The sequence below is a fragment of the Alexandromys fortis genome, unplaced genomic scaffold, assembly GCF_014885135.2.
Source record: "Alexandromys fortis isolate MF-2015 unplaced genomic scaffold, M_Fortis_MF-2015_v1.1 scaffold_65, whole genome shotgun sequence".
Lineage (NCBI taxonomy): Eukaryota > Metazoa > Chordata > Mammalia > Rodentia > Cricetidae > Alexandromys > Alexandromys fortis.
In genome coordinates, this window is record NW_026067986.1 from 4383116 (window position 1) to 4400022 (window position 16907).

The following is a 16907-nucleotide window of genomic DNA, read 5'->3' on the forward strand; positions in this document are numbered from 1 at the left end:
TCTTCCTCTTCCTCTTCCTCTTCCTCTTCTTCTCCTTCTCCTTCTCCTTCTCCTTCTCCTTCTCCTTCTCCCTCCTCCTCCTCCTCCTCTTCCTCTTCTTCCTCTTCTTCCTCCTCTTCCTCTTCCTCCTTCCTCCTTCCTCCTTCCTCCTCCTTTCTCCTCCTTCCTCCTCCTTCTCCTCCTCCTCCTCCTCTTCTTCTTCTTCTCACAATGTACTCTGTCTCCTTTGGCCAGATTTTTGGCATAGCCTATTTACTTGACGGGTTTGAGAGTTTAGGTTGGGGAAACAGAAAGGTCTTCGTTTGGTCAACCGTCCTGCCACTTTGACGGCGCTTCGTGGAACGGACCCGCTTTGTTTTCTTTCATGGTGGTTAGATCGGGTTTGGTTTTAAATTGTAGAGGTCTTGGCGAGGGCAGCTGTCAAAACTTCCTCATGTTTCACGTCGTCCCCCAAGCAGAGGAGAATCACAGCTAAAGCCAAGTTTTGCAGGACCCACTGGTTGGAAGCTGCCCTTGAGGCCTCCCTAAGATCAAGAGCAGCTATGAGGAGCTGGCCACTCAGTGCTAAAGGCCGCCAGGAGTTGGGATTTTTCGTTTATTTGGTTTGGTTTTGACTTGGGTCTTTTGTTGGTTTTTTTCCCCCCATTTATTTTGACCCTGACTCTGATTTTCTCCCACCTAGTGCTTGTTGCCTTTTTCCTTGCTACTTCTTTGCTGCTGTTGAAGGAAGATTCCCATGAGACGATCACTTCCCAAAAGTGTTTCTCCTCCCTTGACTCTGAAGACTCTTTGGGGACAGGGTGTCGCTTCTCAGTCTAGCCAGAGACCCTTTTAACCGAGAAGTACTGAACTAGTTCTGAAAATAGTCCAGCCTCCCTGATAGTCAGACTGTCTCTGAGGTCAGCAACAGGAGAGACAGACAAGGAAACAAGCAACTTAAGACAATACAGGCTTTTATTTGGGAGAAAAACTTTCTAGCGAGAATCCCTAAGGCTTTTATTTGGGAGAAAAACTTTCTAGCGGGAATCCCTAAGGCTTTTATTTGGGAGAAAAACTTTCTAGCGGGAATCCCTAAGAATGGAAACCCCGTATGCACGCATACAAGCTGGGCTCAGTTATAGGGTAGAAGGGGAAATGGACAAGGAGGTTGGGAAGTTTCCTTTGGCCTGAAATTGTCCCTTACTAGGAGTGAACTAAGAAGGTGAGTAGTGGGTAAAGGAATGTCAGGTGATGGATAAACATCACAGCCGCCATTATCAAGGTGTCTGCAGGGGGAAGGAATTAAGAAAATATGTCTGGAATTCGGATTACCATGGTCCCACTGACACCAAACCAAAAGCTTTTCAAAATGGTGTGACCGTGGCTCACTGGCTTATTCTCCATCTGTCTTTAGTTAAACAATCTTTAGGTGGTGTGGTCCTAAGTGTTTTCGTTAATTATAGCTAAAATGTTTGTACATCGTTAAAGACCATAGTCAACATGCATTTCTTCTATACTGCATGGTTAAATTGGAAGTTTTAAAAAATCTCACGAGTAAAGAGCAAGACTACATCACATAGTGCCTGGGAAAATAAGCGTGTTCGCTGAAACTAAATGGCCTTTGAAGAAGTTGAAGAATTTGCTCACACATAATAATTCTGTAGTTCGGACATGTTATACACTCAGTTCTAGATCATCATTTCATTTGAGTTATCGAATGTATTTATTAATAGTATACAGTGGTACAATATACTATTTGTAATTACCTAATGAATAATATTCACTACTTATGGGAAATGTGGGGTTTTACTTCTTTGCACACGAAAGAGTATACTTGCTGCATACTTACTGGGTGTGTCTGTGTCTCTTTGGGGTTTTACTTCTTAGAAGGAAGGATCAGTCCTTGTACAAATGTGCTTGATAATCAGTAAGTCACAGTGTGAGGCTGTGTTGCTTTGGCATGATATTCGAATCAAATTGAACCTATTTTAAGGTATTTTTCTATGATTATTATAAAATATTGTAAAAATTTAAATACCTTTGTTGAATTTGCTATTGATTATTCATTTCCTATATTCAATTATTATTATAGATTAGTTATTCCAGTAACTAATTTCATTAACAATGTGCCATTATCAGGATTCACATAGGAAGTAGTAGGTGAATTTGAACATATAAAAAATTTTCAAGTTGTATAACAAAAGATGCCAAAAGTAAAAGCATGAAAACCGTAGCAAGCTGAAAGGGTGATTTTGACAACAGCAGGAGAAGGACTTTCAATTAGCGGATCTCTGTGAGTTCGAGGCCAGCTTGGTCTACAAGAGCTAGTTCCAGGACAGACTCCAAAGCTACAGAGAAACCCTGTCTCGAAAAACCAATAAACAAACAAACAAACAAATAGAGACAAGAACCAAACTCTCAGTAAAGGAAATGAGATGGCATCTCACAGGATTTGAAGAGTTTAGTTAATACAGGTGTGGAAAGATGCTGGTGACGGCAAGATGAAGTTTTGTACAACAAGCCACTGTTTGACATGACATTTGTAGACCCCAAAAAGTCTGATGATGCCCGGTAAGGCTGAGGCACTCTCGTGTTACCTGGCTTGAGGAGACTGAAGTTTCTCTTGAGACAACGTCTCTGGCACACAAATTGGCAACATCTTGTACAATTAAAAAAGCTGAAAACATTCTTGTATTTTAAAGAATTATGTATCTATTTTTACATGTCTGGGCGTTTTTGCTTGCGTGTGTGTGTGTGTGTGTGTGTGTGTGTGTGTGTGCGCGCGCACATTGTATGTGTACACTGCCTGCAGAGGCTGGGGAGTAGCACCATTGGTAATAAAAAGCAGGCAGTTGGGGTGTCTTAGTTAGGGTTTCTATTGCTAGAAAGAGACACCATGACTATGACAATGCTCTTGCAGGAAAAGCATTTAATTGGGGTGGCTTACCTTTCCAGAGGTTCAGTCCATTATTATCATGGGGCAGCATGGTGGCATGCAGGCAGACATGGTGCTTGGGGTAGGATACATTTTGATCTGCAGGCAACAGGAAGTAGTCTGAGACACTGGGCAGCTTCTTGAGCACAGGAGACTTGGAAGCCTGCTCCCACAGAGACACACTTCCTCCAACAAGGCTACACCTACTTCAACAAAGTCACACCCCACTCCCTGTGAGCTTATGTGTGTGTGGGGGGCAATTATACTCAAACTACCACATGGGGAAAGGGTAAATATTTAAAAAAAATAGGGATAAATAAACTAGTATGTTTATTGAATACACAGCCAGCCAAAGGGATATCCTCGACTCGTACGTAGCCATGCAGAGATCAGACTACAATAATATTGTTGATTGAGGGAGGTCAATAAAACTCAAGCGTAGTAAAGACAGAGAACATTTAAAATGCACACAGCAAAAGTATGTTTTACCTGTATATGGCTGTTTCTAAGTATGAAACTGTGGAAGGAAATTACCTGCTAAATCAAGGAAAACAAGAGGTTCCACAGGGTCCTCCCCATGGACGCGGTTTCCTCAGCCTCTTTAGCTAATGTCTGTCTTCTATTTCGTGTCTTTCCCCAGCTTGTTTGAGGAAGAGATTATGTCCTATGTGCCTCCACACGCCTTACTCCACCCCAGCTACTGTCAGTCCCCGCGAGGCTCCCCCGTTTCATCTCCCCAGAACTCACCAGGTGAGTCTGCCTACAGCGTGTGGGAATTCTCTGAGGAACGCAAGCAGGGGTTGCTCTGCCTACAGGTACATACTGCGTGGCATTTGCTGCCTTTTTAAGCAACTGGCTTCCTTGTGAGTTCGTTGGCTGACGGATAATAAATAGGAGGATGAATGTTAGCAGTGTAAAGTAAGATGCATTCTTGGAAGATGTTCTTGGAACCCCAGCCTGAAAGTAATGACACCTTTGGCTTAGGCTTGTCCCCGGCTCGCTCTTATAACTCAAATCAACCTGCTTCTATGTTCTTTGTTCTGCCATGTGGCTTTTACCTTTTCCGGGTACTGCAAGTCCTACTTACTCTAAGTCTGGTTAGCGAATCAGCCTTCTTCTTCCCAGAGTTCTCTCTCTCCCTGGAAATCCTGCCTCTCCTCTCCTGCCTAGCTATTGGCCATCCAGCTCTTTATTAAACCAATCAGAAGGTTCCTTGGCAAAGACGCATCTTCACAGTGTACACAAATATTCTGCAACAGTATAATGCATCCCGCTGTAGAATTTTGCTTTCCGTTTTGCTATCTAGTGTCTAATGTTTCTTGGAAAATATTAGGCACAAAATACTAGTTGAGCTTTTTTTGACTTAAAGTTTGGTTGAGACCAGGCGGTGGTGGCACACTCCTTTAATCCCAACAGTTGGGAGGCAGAGGCAGGTAGATCTCTGTGAGTTCGAGGCCAACCTGGTCTACAAGAGGTAGTTCCAGGACAGGCTCCAAAGCTACAGAGAAACCCTGTCTCGAAAAACCAAAACCAAACAAACAAAATCAAGCAAAAAAAAAAAGTTTGGGTTGAGGGTACAGTTTTGATAGACAACAAAGACAATGTCTCCACTGTCAAGAAATAATACAGAATTTAGATTATTTGCTATAATGGACTTGGGCATTTCCCTCCTGTTGTATGAGATGGTGCAGGGGAAACAAATGGACAGATGGAACGTGGTGATAAGTAAAAACATATCTGAACTCTGTTGGAAGAGACAGATGTGAATTAAGGGGTCGTAAACAGCTGGGTGAGCAGATGATATACGTGGAACTTTGCAGAAGTGAATTTTTAGGGAAGACAGCCACGGTGTTGACAGATTACCAACTGTATCTTTATCTTAGGTAGCATTGGTTAGACTTCTGTAGAATTTAAAGCTATTTCAGCCGAAATCCAGACTTCAGGTGTGCCCGAAAGCTACGGTGCTCTTTCATGTGTGACACATGTCCTCACACCGTGCTCCGAGAGTACAGCTGCCGTCTAATTGAACACCGCGAACAGGAAAAGCCCTATTAATTCATCCACGTAACGCAGATTTATTGAGCATCCAACTCTGAGCCAAGCACCAAGCCAGACCGTGGTGGTTTAGAGGTGAATGGCATGGTCTCTGCTTTTGAAGGGCTTGTGGTGAGGGAATGAGTCAGCGGAGGCTCTGAAGCCCAGTGGGCGATGCCGTCACGGTGAGACATCTGGGAACAGAGGTGTGGGAACAGTTGTCCAGGGAAGATGAAGGTGGCAGGTGCGGGGTAGCCTTGAAGGACAGGTGAGTGACTAGAAATTTGCCAGGCGGAAATTTCACTGGGCAATAGTGTACTTGCGTAGCCCTGGGATGGGTCCTTTGTACTGACTGTGTGGAGGAAGGGCAGAGAAACAAAACCCAGAAGAACTAGAAATTTCCAAGATGAATCGAAGACAGAAGGACGTTCTGGCTAGACGGGTGAGCACACACTGAGCACGGATGGGGAATGCTGAGGAGAAAGAACAGCCGTGGAAGGCAGTTCCCAAGATTCAGGCTGGAAATCCAGGCCAGATTGAGGTCTTTCTATGTGACCTACTCAGATTGGGAGCCCCCAAAATGTCTCACTAAAACTCACAACGAGTCACACTGCTTTGGCAAAGGTCCTTAATAACTTTGTGAATTTCAACCCAGTGGCCTGTCTTTGACCCCATCTTGAGCATCTGGCTCTGCTCTATTTTTTACTTATTTATTTATTATTTATTTATTTTTTAAATTTTCGAGAGAGGGTTTCTCCGTAGCTTTTTTGGTTCCGGTCCTGGAACTAGCTCTGTAGACCAGCCTGGCCTCGAACTCACAGAGATCTGCCTGCCTCTGCCTCCCAAGTGCTGGGATTAAAGGTGTGCGCCACCACCGCCCGGCATGGCTGTGCTCTAACCATGCCTTGAAAACTGACCTTTGGTAAAACCTCTGAAGCTCTACAAAAACAAAAATGCCAGCGATATCCGATTTTATGAGGATCAGTTTGATGGCAGGAGGGAAGATGACAGAGTTTAAAGGACTGGAGGCCGAGCAGCCGCTTGAGAGAGGGTCACATGACATATGGTAAAGGACTGGACTTGGAAGGCAGCGGTGAGGGGGACACAGAGACAAAGGAATGGGACATGTGACTCACTGAGATGTCAGGACCGAGCCCAGGTAAGGAAAAGCCGAAGCAGGTCAGAAGGTCTTCTCGCCCATGATGCCCAGCAGATATCGGTGCCACTTGCCAAGAAAGGAAGGGGATTTAACCTAAAGAGAAACGTAAAGTGAGTGTGACTCGTTGTGAGTTTTAGTGAGACATTTTGGGGGCTCCCAATCTGAGATACCCAAAGACAAGTGGAAAATGCAGTTAGGAGCTACCAAAGACAAGTGGACCATACAGACTGACAGCAAGAACTTGAGTTTCCTGGGAACTGAAGCCTGGAGTGTAGAGTAGAGGAAGCACTGAGAAGATAGAGCAGGATGGTCACGTGGAGAACTCTAGTATCTAAGGGCCCTGCTAAGGTGGAGGGGTGGATCTGGGGAAGAACTAGGAACATGCTTCCACGGGTGTCCATTTTCAAGGAGGTGTGGTTAATAGAGCCAAATGCTGAGAGGACTCAGGAGGAAGGAAGACCTAAGAGAGACCCAGAATGTGAAACTCAGCTATCCCTGCCGAAGCAGGCTCTTGAAACCAGTGGACGGGACGTGGGATTGTGCCGGGTACAACGTGGCGCGTGGTGCTGAGTGGATGCCACGAGTCCGGAATGCTCTTTTTTATAAAGTGCAGTTGTCCCCAAGACAAAGTTGGATGGTAGTCAGAAGCAGGAAAACTGAAGGAAGGGACTCTCGGCTGGAGAAGCTGAAGGCATGTGCACGCAAGTCTCGGGAGTGCCGATGGAGACAGAAGCCTCTGCCGCTGCCGTCGAACCTTTGAGAAGGCTACGGTATATCAGTATATCACAGGCAGAAGTACATACAGATCAGCATCAGAGCAGTTGGAGAGAGACACGTATGTGGATGACCCATGAAAGAACATCACTGTCTGACACTCCGGCTAGGTTTAAAGGTGTAGAGGGACGTCAGGATTCACAGCTGGCCTCAGTGAGTTCTTTTATCAGTGGAGAACCTTTGGGATGGTGCATCTCCTGCCAGAATTTTGAGTTTCCTTTTGTAATAAAAATGGATATAGTTATAATCACCTCACCTTTGGCTTTTTTTGTTGTTGTTGTTGTTTTTTTGTGGCGGCAGCCGTGGGGGATACCTTGCACTGCAAATATCCAGTAAACATTAATATTTTTTCTTTCTTTCTGGAAATATGTACAATAGTACGCTTTGTCCCTCTATGGGCCATTCATCACTGGCAGATATGAGTCCATTTTTTTCTTGACTTGCTAGCTTGGCTGGTTTAGGCTTTGAATTATTCGGAAAGGTCTTTGTCTTCACTAAGATGTTTGGTAAAGCTGTCAGCGGACTGTCTTTTTTGTCTTGCTGTTTTATGACTAAGACAGTGGAGCCATGTGGGATTTGTTCATCCCCATTTTTCTAGGCATTTCCAAGGTTCTTCTTCCCTAAGAAAAATGTAGAACTCCCCCCCCCCCCAGAATCTGTCTTCTGAGCCCTCACACAAGCATGCTCTCTGAGACCGCCTGAGCGTCCTCTCGTCCTGCGCAGACATTCCAAATGGTGACAGACCACAATCTTCCCTTAGCATCCCAGATGCACGCAAATAATCCATGGCAGTAGTAATAGAGTGTGTTCTGGAAACTCAGGGTTAAACATTTTCCAATGACATGTGTAATCCGGCCATATCTAAATTGCTAGCGGTGTTTGTGGTGGTTTTAATTTGCAGGAAAAAAAAATCATCTCCATATTCTTGGCGGCTCCATCCCAGCAGGCTTGGTTTGGTGTTGAGATGGGGCGCACTGTCTGATAGGAGCGGAGGCAACCGTAAGTGATGCCCCGTGAGCAGAGCCAGGCCTCGCTAACCTCCTTCCCCTGCAGAGGAATCTCTGTTCCTGAGAATGACTTCTGCTCCTGCCAGGCCCTTTGCTGGCTGTGGAAAATCAGCATTTCAAAAATAACTTTTTAAGTGGCCTGGTCCCGTTCATGCGACTAGAATTTCACCCGTTTTAGTGGTTTGAGAATGGGATTGTGAGAATTATGACAATAATAAATTTTAACGCTCTTCACTCTGAGTGCCCAGGAACCTGGTAACCTTTCCATATTTTCCCTCATCCCGAGCACATTTGCGTGTCTTTTCGAGAGGAGAGGGGCTTTGGAAACTCTGACTCACTGCTTTCCGCGGCTGGGAGAGAGTGTTCACCTAAAACTCGTCAAAATTTTGGAATGCGAAAGCTTGTTTTTCTAGGGCCATTATAACGCCAGTCCAACCTCAGCTGCGTCCGAAGGAAAGGATCTCTGCAAACACCGTGTGGTTTGCTGTGCCAAATAGGAAACCAGCAAGTTTGCCTCAGGGCACATCTCTGAGAATGTAGATGCAGTGGTACCTGATTTGTCTAATATATTGGAGATTTACTTTCTGGTCTGCATTTTCCAGGAGGCTAAAACTAGGTGTCAATGGCATGAGAATTTATTTAGCACCACATTTATTGAAATCCCTCATGAGTATTATTTTTCTCCGTGTTTTCATATCTGTGGCACATGGAGGTGCTGCACGGTGGGTGTGTAAGGGGTCATTGGGTCCGAATGTGGTTCACAACTGTGGTGGCTTCACCGGAACTGGAGCAGTTGGAGCTACAAGCAGCATGGGACTCACAGCCCTGAGGAGCCTCCTGGGTCTTCATCAGGGTCGCCTCAATGGAACAGACCATGAGAGAGTTTATTTCCCTTTAAAGGATCTTTTCTTCTCACGAATTCTTGAATATTACTGGCCACAGATGTTACCTTCTCCTCTTAGAGACATTTCTCTCTGTTCCTCCCTAGCCCTCAGTTGACAGAGTTTCTGTCCCACCCAGTCCCACAGTCTTTCAGTCCCAAAGAAATACACAGAGGTCTACATTAATTGTAAACTGATTGGCCTATTAGCCCAGGCTTCTTATTAACTCTTATAACTTATATTAGCCTATAATTCTTGTTTGTGTTAGCCACATGGCTTGGTACCTTTTTTGGCGAGGCAGTCGCATCTTGCTTGCTCTGTGTCTAGGTGACTACTGCAAACTGAATCTTTCCTCTTCCCAGAATTCTCCTGTTCTCAATGCCCCGCCTCTACTTCCTACCTGGTTGTTTCACCTGTACTTCCTGCCTGGCTACTGGCCAATCAGCCTTTTATTAAACAAGTACAAGAAACAGATCGTTACAGGGTAAAACCATTGTCCCACAGGAGCCCTCCTCATTCTCTTCCCTCTCTTCTCAGTACTGTTATAATATGACTATTGTTTTTATCATTTTCATTCATATAGTATATATTGATCAAATCTAACCACCAGTACTCTCTGACTATCCCTACTACCCTCACCCACCTCCCTCTGAATTTCACGTCCTCTTTTTATTTTTTGTTATTAATAACCCCCTGAATCCAGTTAGTGTAGAGAGTTCATTTTTTATTAATCTTCATTGTCCTCACCCCTGGAACTGCCAGGATAGGGTGTCTATTATTGTCATACCCCTCAGCGTTCCCTTTTTAATAAGATACTTCTTGGCCAAGTCTGAAAAACGGCAGTTCTCAATCTGCTCTCAGTAAATGGTAGGAGCCAAGCCTAACGGCTGAGATCCGCAATCCCAGCTACTTCGAGAGATGGCAAGATAAAGTTCTACCTTCCAAGTGAGTTCTAGGGTAACCTGGGCAACTTAGTGAGACCTTGTCAAAATACAAATGAAAAAGTAAGCTGAGTATGCAGCTAGGTGATAGATTACTTGTCTGACAAATACACGAAACCTCACATTTAATCCCCAGAATCCCCCCAAAAAAAGCAAAAAAAAATGGAAAATTAAGTAGTATGTATAGGAATATCCATATATCTAAGGCTTTTGCTACTCTTGAAAAATAGGCAGTAGATATGAGGACTTAAATATTATGTTTCATCTAAACTATGCCTAGGGTGTTCTCCCTCTAAGAACATTCTACTGTGCTCCAGATAAGACTGTCTGGACATCGTTGTGATGCTCATTGGCTTGTTCTGTGTTACTAACGGGGAATTGAGGTGACATATTTGTACAGTGTGTAAGGATGTGTTGCTGTGATTGGTGGAATCGAGTGCTGAATGGCCAATAGTTAGGCAGGAGAGGATAGATAGGACTTCCTGGGAGAGAGAGGAAGAGGAGGAGGAATCTAGGCACAGAATTCACCAGCAGACGAACAAGTTGGACATGCTGTTCACAATGGCAGAACTTAGATGGCTAGAAACAGGTTGATTGTATTATAAGGGCTAGTTGGGGGCCAAGCCTACGCTAAAGGCCAAGCTTTCATTATTAATAAGAAGTCCCCATGTCATTATTTGGGGGCTGGTGATCCAAAGGTAGTTCAACAAGAAAGCTTGCTGTAAGGGATTGAGGGGAAAGTGTGTGTGTGTGTGTGTGTGTGTGTGTGTAAATAAAAGGAACCAAGGAAGAAGGGAGCCTCTAAGCTGCGCTAGGACAGAAGCCTAGAGTTATGTAGTCAGGGTTCAACTCCCTTCAGAAAAGAGCATAAATCCAACCGGATTCCAGGATCCAGAAGCAGAAAAACACAGACTTGTCCAGAATTTGATGTCAACATGTTTCTAGTGTCACCTAAGATCCCTTGTCAGATAGAGTTTTATAGTTGGTAACTGTGTAAGTGTTGTATGGAAAACAGAGAGAGGGGGTACGAGAGTTCTTAAGATCTACCTAGCAGTGACGAAGAGAAGCAGCCGTAAGAGCTGTTACGGGGGGGGGGGGGGAAGAAACATGTTCCCGCAAATATTTAACATAGTACTCCTCATCCACAAAGTCCGTTCTCCACGGGATCACTTGCTAGAAGAAACCCATCTTTTTCCATGCAGTTCCCTCTGGTAAGAGCGGAGAGCAAGGGCCTTCGGGTGCAGTTGTGGTCACCATGCATTTCTCTCAGCTCAGCCTTCCAAGAACATTTTTTTTTTTTTTTTTTTGGTTTCTAGAACCAAAATAACCTCATTCTTTCCCGGGAAGCTCTTGGCAGTTGAGCCTGATTTGTATTGATTATATGACAGCTGTTTTGGGGAAAGGTGGCTCATATCTAGAATCCCAGGCCCCGGAAGGGGGAGGCAGGACGATTTGAAGTTTTTCAAGTCCCAGGCCGGCCTGGGCTATATAGCAAGACCCTGCTACCCTACTTCTCAAAATACTTACCCATAAACAGACAGTTTTGTAAGTTATGTTAAATAATATATCAGTAAAATTTCTGTTTCTTTTTGAATTTATTCTAATAACACTGTCCTTTCCCGAAACAAAATTAACCCCTAAGAACTAATACGGATAATATTTGTTCAGAGCTATATAGATGGTCAGAATGCTATTCATACTTTACAATGAGGGACCCAGCCTTACGGCCACCCCTGAAGCAACTCCCACGAAGCCCTAGTCTGTTTCCAATATATGATACTTAGCTCCCTGAGTCTGGCATCCATATTAGAGCCAGATTAACCTCTGGGATTATATGGCTCTTTTCACTATTAATTTTGTTGAAAAACCATCCATGACCTATGACTTCCTGTATTGAAGAACAACGTCCTACCACTTAGACTCAGTTGCAAGCCCACACGGGATCCGGTCCTTGTCAATGTCACATTGCCTATCTCCAGTCTGTTTCTTGTGGGTCCCTCAGACAGGTCTTTCCTGGACTGCCTAGCTCATCTCCTGGCTCAAAAGAGAATCTGTACTCTACTACTAACCTTCCAAATCCTGCTTCAGACCCCTCTAAAAAAAAAATCCCACCTCCTGTACATGTGTGTTCCCCATCTCAATAAGTTTCTTACCTACAGGTTCTAAGCTCTGTGTGGTGGTGCATGCCAGTAATCCCAGCACTTATGCCCAGTTACAGAGTGAGTTTGTTTGTTTGTTTGTTTGTTTGTTTGTTTGTTTATCGAGACAGGGTTTCTCTGTAGCTTTGGAACCTGTCCTAGAACTACCGCTTGTAAGCCAGGCTGGCCTCGAGCTCACAGAGATCCACCTGCCTCTGCCTCCCCAGTGCTGGGATTAAAGGTGTGTGCCACCAGCACCCGGCTACAGAGTGAGTTTGAAGCCCCAGCCTGGGACTACAGGAGACTTGAAAACAGATATAGAAATTGACAAATTGACAAAGGCCAACAGTACTTACTGTTTACTGTCGTTTTCAGTGAATTATATGTGATTATTTTTTATAACAGAACTATTAGCAATGGGATGCTCACCTTGAACCATTGCTGTTACCAGGCTCCCTATGGTTAAGTCCCTGAGCTGGAGTGTAAATAGAGGCGGAGCTAACTTTTCATTTATCGGTATTGAGAGTGACGGGATGCATGGTGGGACTTCCCACGGCCTAGCTCGAGTTATACAGGCGTAGTAATTACTTCTTAAAGTCGTCAGCTAGGCGAATGATGTTTCTTTTTGAGGCTATAAAGAGTTTTCATTCAGTCGTTGAGCTTTATTTCCTGTTTCCCATCGACGACTCCTGTTGACGCAAATTTGTTGAGGCTACTTTCTGGGCTTTTGGGTGACAGCGTAGAGCTCCTTGCAACTTTCTTGGGTGTCCTGAGTGGCCGAGTGTTGTGTCGTCTTGACCTCCATCCACCCAGCAGCAGCCCTGTGCTCCCGTGGCTCCTGTCTATCCGTTTGTGGAGCACACAGGCAGCTGCTGCCCGGTGTGAGCTACTGGACGCTGCCCACATGTCTCACAGCTTTCTGTTGAGCTTGCTTTCTGTAAGCCATTCTTCAGCTTAGCTGCATTTTGGAATCATCTGGAGAGCTACAGAAAACACGTAGGCCTGGATCCTGCCCCCACAGATTCTGATGTCATGGTTTGGGCAGTGGCTTGCACTTTGGAATTTTTTAAAGTTCCCTCAGAGACTCTGACATGCCCTCAAGATCGAGTGCTTAGGATTCTCCTTTATTTCCTGGATTTTTTAAGGTTGAGTTTATTTGTGTTCTTCATGACTTAACTCTTAGCTCTTTGAAGGAAAGGTTTATAACTTTGCAGACAAGCCTCCAGACTGGTCAGGAGCCAGTGTTGTGAAAATCCATCCCTGAAGCTCCAACATGTTTGCCTATCTGTTGAGGATGTATGTCCATAACATGAACAGCCAGCACACAGAGGACTTCTGGTGATGGACCCTGCACAGGGTCATGCACGCACGAACCTATCTCATCCAAAGCAATGAACTGATCTCTCGCGCAAACTCAGGAAGGAGCTCCTCTGTCCAGGGGCTGTAGAGAGCATCCCCGACTGTCACATCCAACTCAATATTCACAAAGTGCCCTGTGTCCCTGACTACCAAAGTCACCCTCCCCATACACACTGCTTTTAGCATCCAATAGACCTTGTCAAATCCCAAATTCCTGCTCCTGGGGTAGGATTTGGGCACGAAGCTGCTTTCTCATTTTATTCTGTCAGAGTGATGATGGAGACCTTAATGGCCCCTTCAGAGGCTCTGTGTGAGGACTTCTCAAGACTCCCCCTACGGAAAGTGCCACAATAGCTCCAATGGGTAGCAGGTGCTTATCTGACAACAGCTATCATTATTATTAAGAAATGCTGTTATTATCAGAGCTTCCCATCCCCCCCCTTTGCTTTTCTACTGGTGCTAATTTGTATTTCGCATGCTCGGGGTTCCTCTGAGTCACCCACACTCCTGACTAGTTCTTATCCCCTCAGGCCTCAGTTGCTGTCTAAACTCCTAACTGCTTCTCCGCCCTTCCGTCCTCCTTCCTCTTTTCCACCCTACATCTGCCCTCCACCCTCCGCCCTCCGCTGAGAATTTCTCTAACCAAATCCCACTTTGGCATTCTTCCCTTTCCTTTCCTCAGTAGTCTATAAAGGAGCCCCGCCCCCTATTCCCTAACACCAGCGGCAGGATTTTTAAATCTCCCTTCTAACTGACTTCAGCCCTTGTCTCTCCGGTATGCCCTCCATAGCATCTGAACACACATTCAGTATCTAGTCCCATTCTTCCTGCTGTGAACAGGCATAAAATTCAGAGTCTTTTCTAGTCACAAGTTTAGTGGTATTGAATCTTCTCATTGTTGTGACCAAATACCAGACATTAAGGAACTTAAGACAGGGAAGGTTTATTCGGGCTTATAGTTAGAGGGGATACAGTACCGCTGAGTCAAGGAAGATGTGGTGGCAGGGGCAGGTGGTGGCTGTTTCTATTGATTGCATCCTCAATCAAAAAGTCGAGAGATGGATCTCAGTTACGAAGCCCTCTTCTTTCTCCACTTCTAGACCCCAACCCCTGAAATGGTGCCACTCACATTTAGGGTGGGTCCCCCTACCTCAATTAACCAGAGCTAGAAATTCCATTGCTGGCTTGCCCAGAGGTTTGTCTCCATGGTGATTGTAGATCCTATCCGCTTGGCAATTAACCACTTAGGCTCCAATTAAGCTCCTCCCTGAGGTCTTTTCCATTTTGACACACACACACACACACACACACACACACATTACTGCTCTGTGACATCACCATTATCTCCTATACCACTGGTCTCAAAGGCAAACACTAAGCGATCAAATAGCCCGTGCCCCTGAGTGGATGCAAGGAAGTAGAGTCTGAGGAAGCAGCCTCCCCAAGGAGGCTCAAGCCAGTAGTAAAATTTCTCCTAACTTTCAAGAGAAAAACATGTGTTTCTTTACCTTGAAATTGCCTCATTTTTAAATGCTGGTGATGAATCTAGTCATCTAGTCTTATTTATTTATTTGTTTGTTTGTTTGTTTTAATGTAGGGGGCAAACAAAGTAGACATTTGAGACTGGATATAGCCCCAGGGCTATAGTTTTTATCTCCTCTGCTTTAGGGTTTGTATCCCTTCTAGTTTAAGACTTAATTATTTAATATGTTTTATTTCTGTCTTCTCAACCAGGACATCCATTGTTGACTATAACGCAAGACTAGCAATAATAATAAATAGCCATTCTAGCTACCTCATTTGTTAAAGAAATTTCTGCTAAGCAGGATGGCTCAGGCCTGTAATTGAAGCCTATGTAATTGAGGCACAGGCAGGAGGATGGAAAATTCGAGGCCAGTCTAGGCTAACTAACAAGCTTCTGTCTCAACAGAACAAATAACAACACACACACACACACACACAACACATCAAATAAAAAATCTCATGGAACTCGAATGCTGTGTAAGGAGTGAGATAGTAATTTGTTTCTGCTTTCTTTCATTGAGTTGGGAAATATTTCATGGAAGCAGCCGGTGTTTATTTCATGCGTCCGTGCCTGATTCCCCTGGTCATCGCCAGTCCAGCATCCCAACATGTAACCTAATCCCCTGGGACACACGGATTTTTCTGTGGAAAGAGGAAGAAACCATGTCATATTTACACCTTATTAATAGTGCTTTGTTAATAACGAATGGCGTACTTTTAATCTATAGCTATTGGCAGTACTCGACACATTGGAAATTCAGTAAATACTGCTTATTCTTCGTGCAGCTCCGAGATATACATTCCTCCCACAATTCTGTTTTTAGATCAATCTTTTATCCTACAATATAAAATAAGTGTAATTGTATTTTTAAGATTGCTCTTAAACATACTGCATATCTAAAAACGCTTGGGCCAGGCTCCGTGCGACTTCCTTTAGAGTTTCCATGATATCGTTTCTTCTGCAAGCGAAGATAATCCGTCCTGACTAGTTATCCTTAGGCATGAATAACTCTTTGACTCATTCTGGTTTGGATGGAAAAGGGGGAACATATCTGAGAAACAGTGAGCAGCGTATTTGGCTGCTTAAATGGGATCTTTATTCTCAGTCAAAAAGCAACCAAGGAGAATTTCCCCTAAGACCTTCCTTAAGCTCCGCTGAGGCCTTCACCATTGGAGAGGGTGGAGGAGGGGTGATGCCTCGGTTTTAAACTTCGCTAACTTGTGGCAGTCTTTCATGGTGTTGGGACGATGCTGGCACAGAGTGCGGACCCAGGTTGTCCTTCTTTGGTTGCTACAGGGACTCAGCGTGCCAATGCCCGGGCTCCAGCCCCTTACAAGAGAGATTTTGAAGCCAAACTGAGGAACTTTTACAGGAAGTTAGAAACGAAAGGATATGGACAAGGCCCCGGGAAATTAAAGTAAGTAGAAATGACGCAAACCACGTGGTTTAGAGATGATGGATGGGTAGGAGCAGTTGTGAGTTTTGAAAAATTGGGCATCACATGAGTCTATTTTCGTGGGCATGATTCTTTCAGAAATTGTAAATTACACTCTAATGATGTAAAATGTTCAGGAATTAAACACTGGTAAGCTTGTGGTTTTCAATCAGGCTAGGCCTGTGTAAAACAATACGCAAAATTCAAAATTGATGACTGTTTCTCTCTCTCTGCTGGTCTATCTGATATTCGTGAGATGTGTCATTATCACAGTGTTTTATGCCACATGTCACTAGTTCCAGGTCAACATGCGCATAGGATAATAACCAGCCCTATTCATTCTGTGAAACAAACCTCACATGAACAACAGAACCTGTCGTGAACGCTGTGCCTGCCTCTTTAGCCACCTCCCTTGCTTGCCCAGAGATCTTCTCATCCCTGTGTGCCTCTTTCCCGTCTTCCTACCTCTGTGTCCCCACCTGTGAGAAGATAGGAAGATAGGGGAGGGACAGTCACCTTGTACCCCGAGAGTCCAGGGGAGGTCCAGCCTCCATGCTCATTGCCCCAGGCACAGGAATGTTGGCTTGGTCAATCCCACTTTCACGGACCTCCAAACACATCGGCCTAACCCCGACTCCATATCTCTCTGAACTGCTTCTCTCATATTTGAATTACCAAAGATCTTCATAAGTTCAGGCTCCCTGACATGTCCTGGTTGCTCTTAACATTAAGGGTAATTT

General features: G+C 44.7%; 1 protein-coding gene across 3 annotated transcripts in view; it reads left to right on the top strand.

Annotated features, from left to right (window-relative positions):
- Hecw2 (HECT, C2 and WW domain containing E3 ubiquitin protein ligase 2) overlaps positions 1 to 16907 on the top strand; it is a 304844-nt gene that overhangs the window by 243887 nt on the left and 44050 nt on the right. For all 3 annotated transcript variants that reach the window (XM_050159280.1, XM_050159279.1, XM_050159281.1), the window contains 2 exons: positions 3555 to 3664; positions 16029 to 16149. In XM_050159280.1, coding sequence (XP_050015237.1) covers positions 3555 to 3664; positions 16029 to 16149 — 231 coding nt within the window. The remainder of the gene's footprint in view (positions 1 to 3554; positions 3665 to 16028; positions 16150 to 16907) is intronic.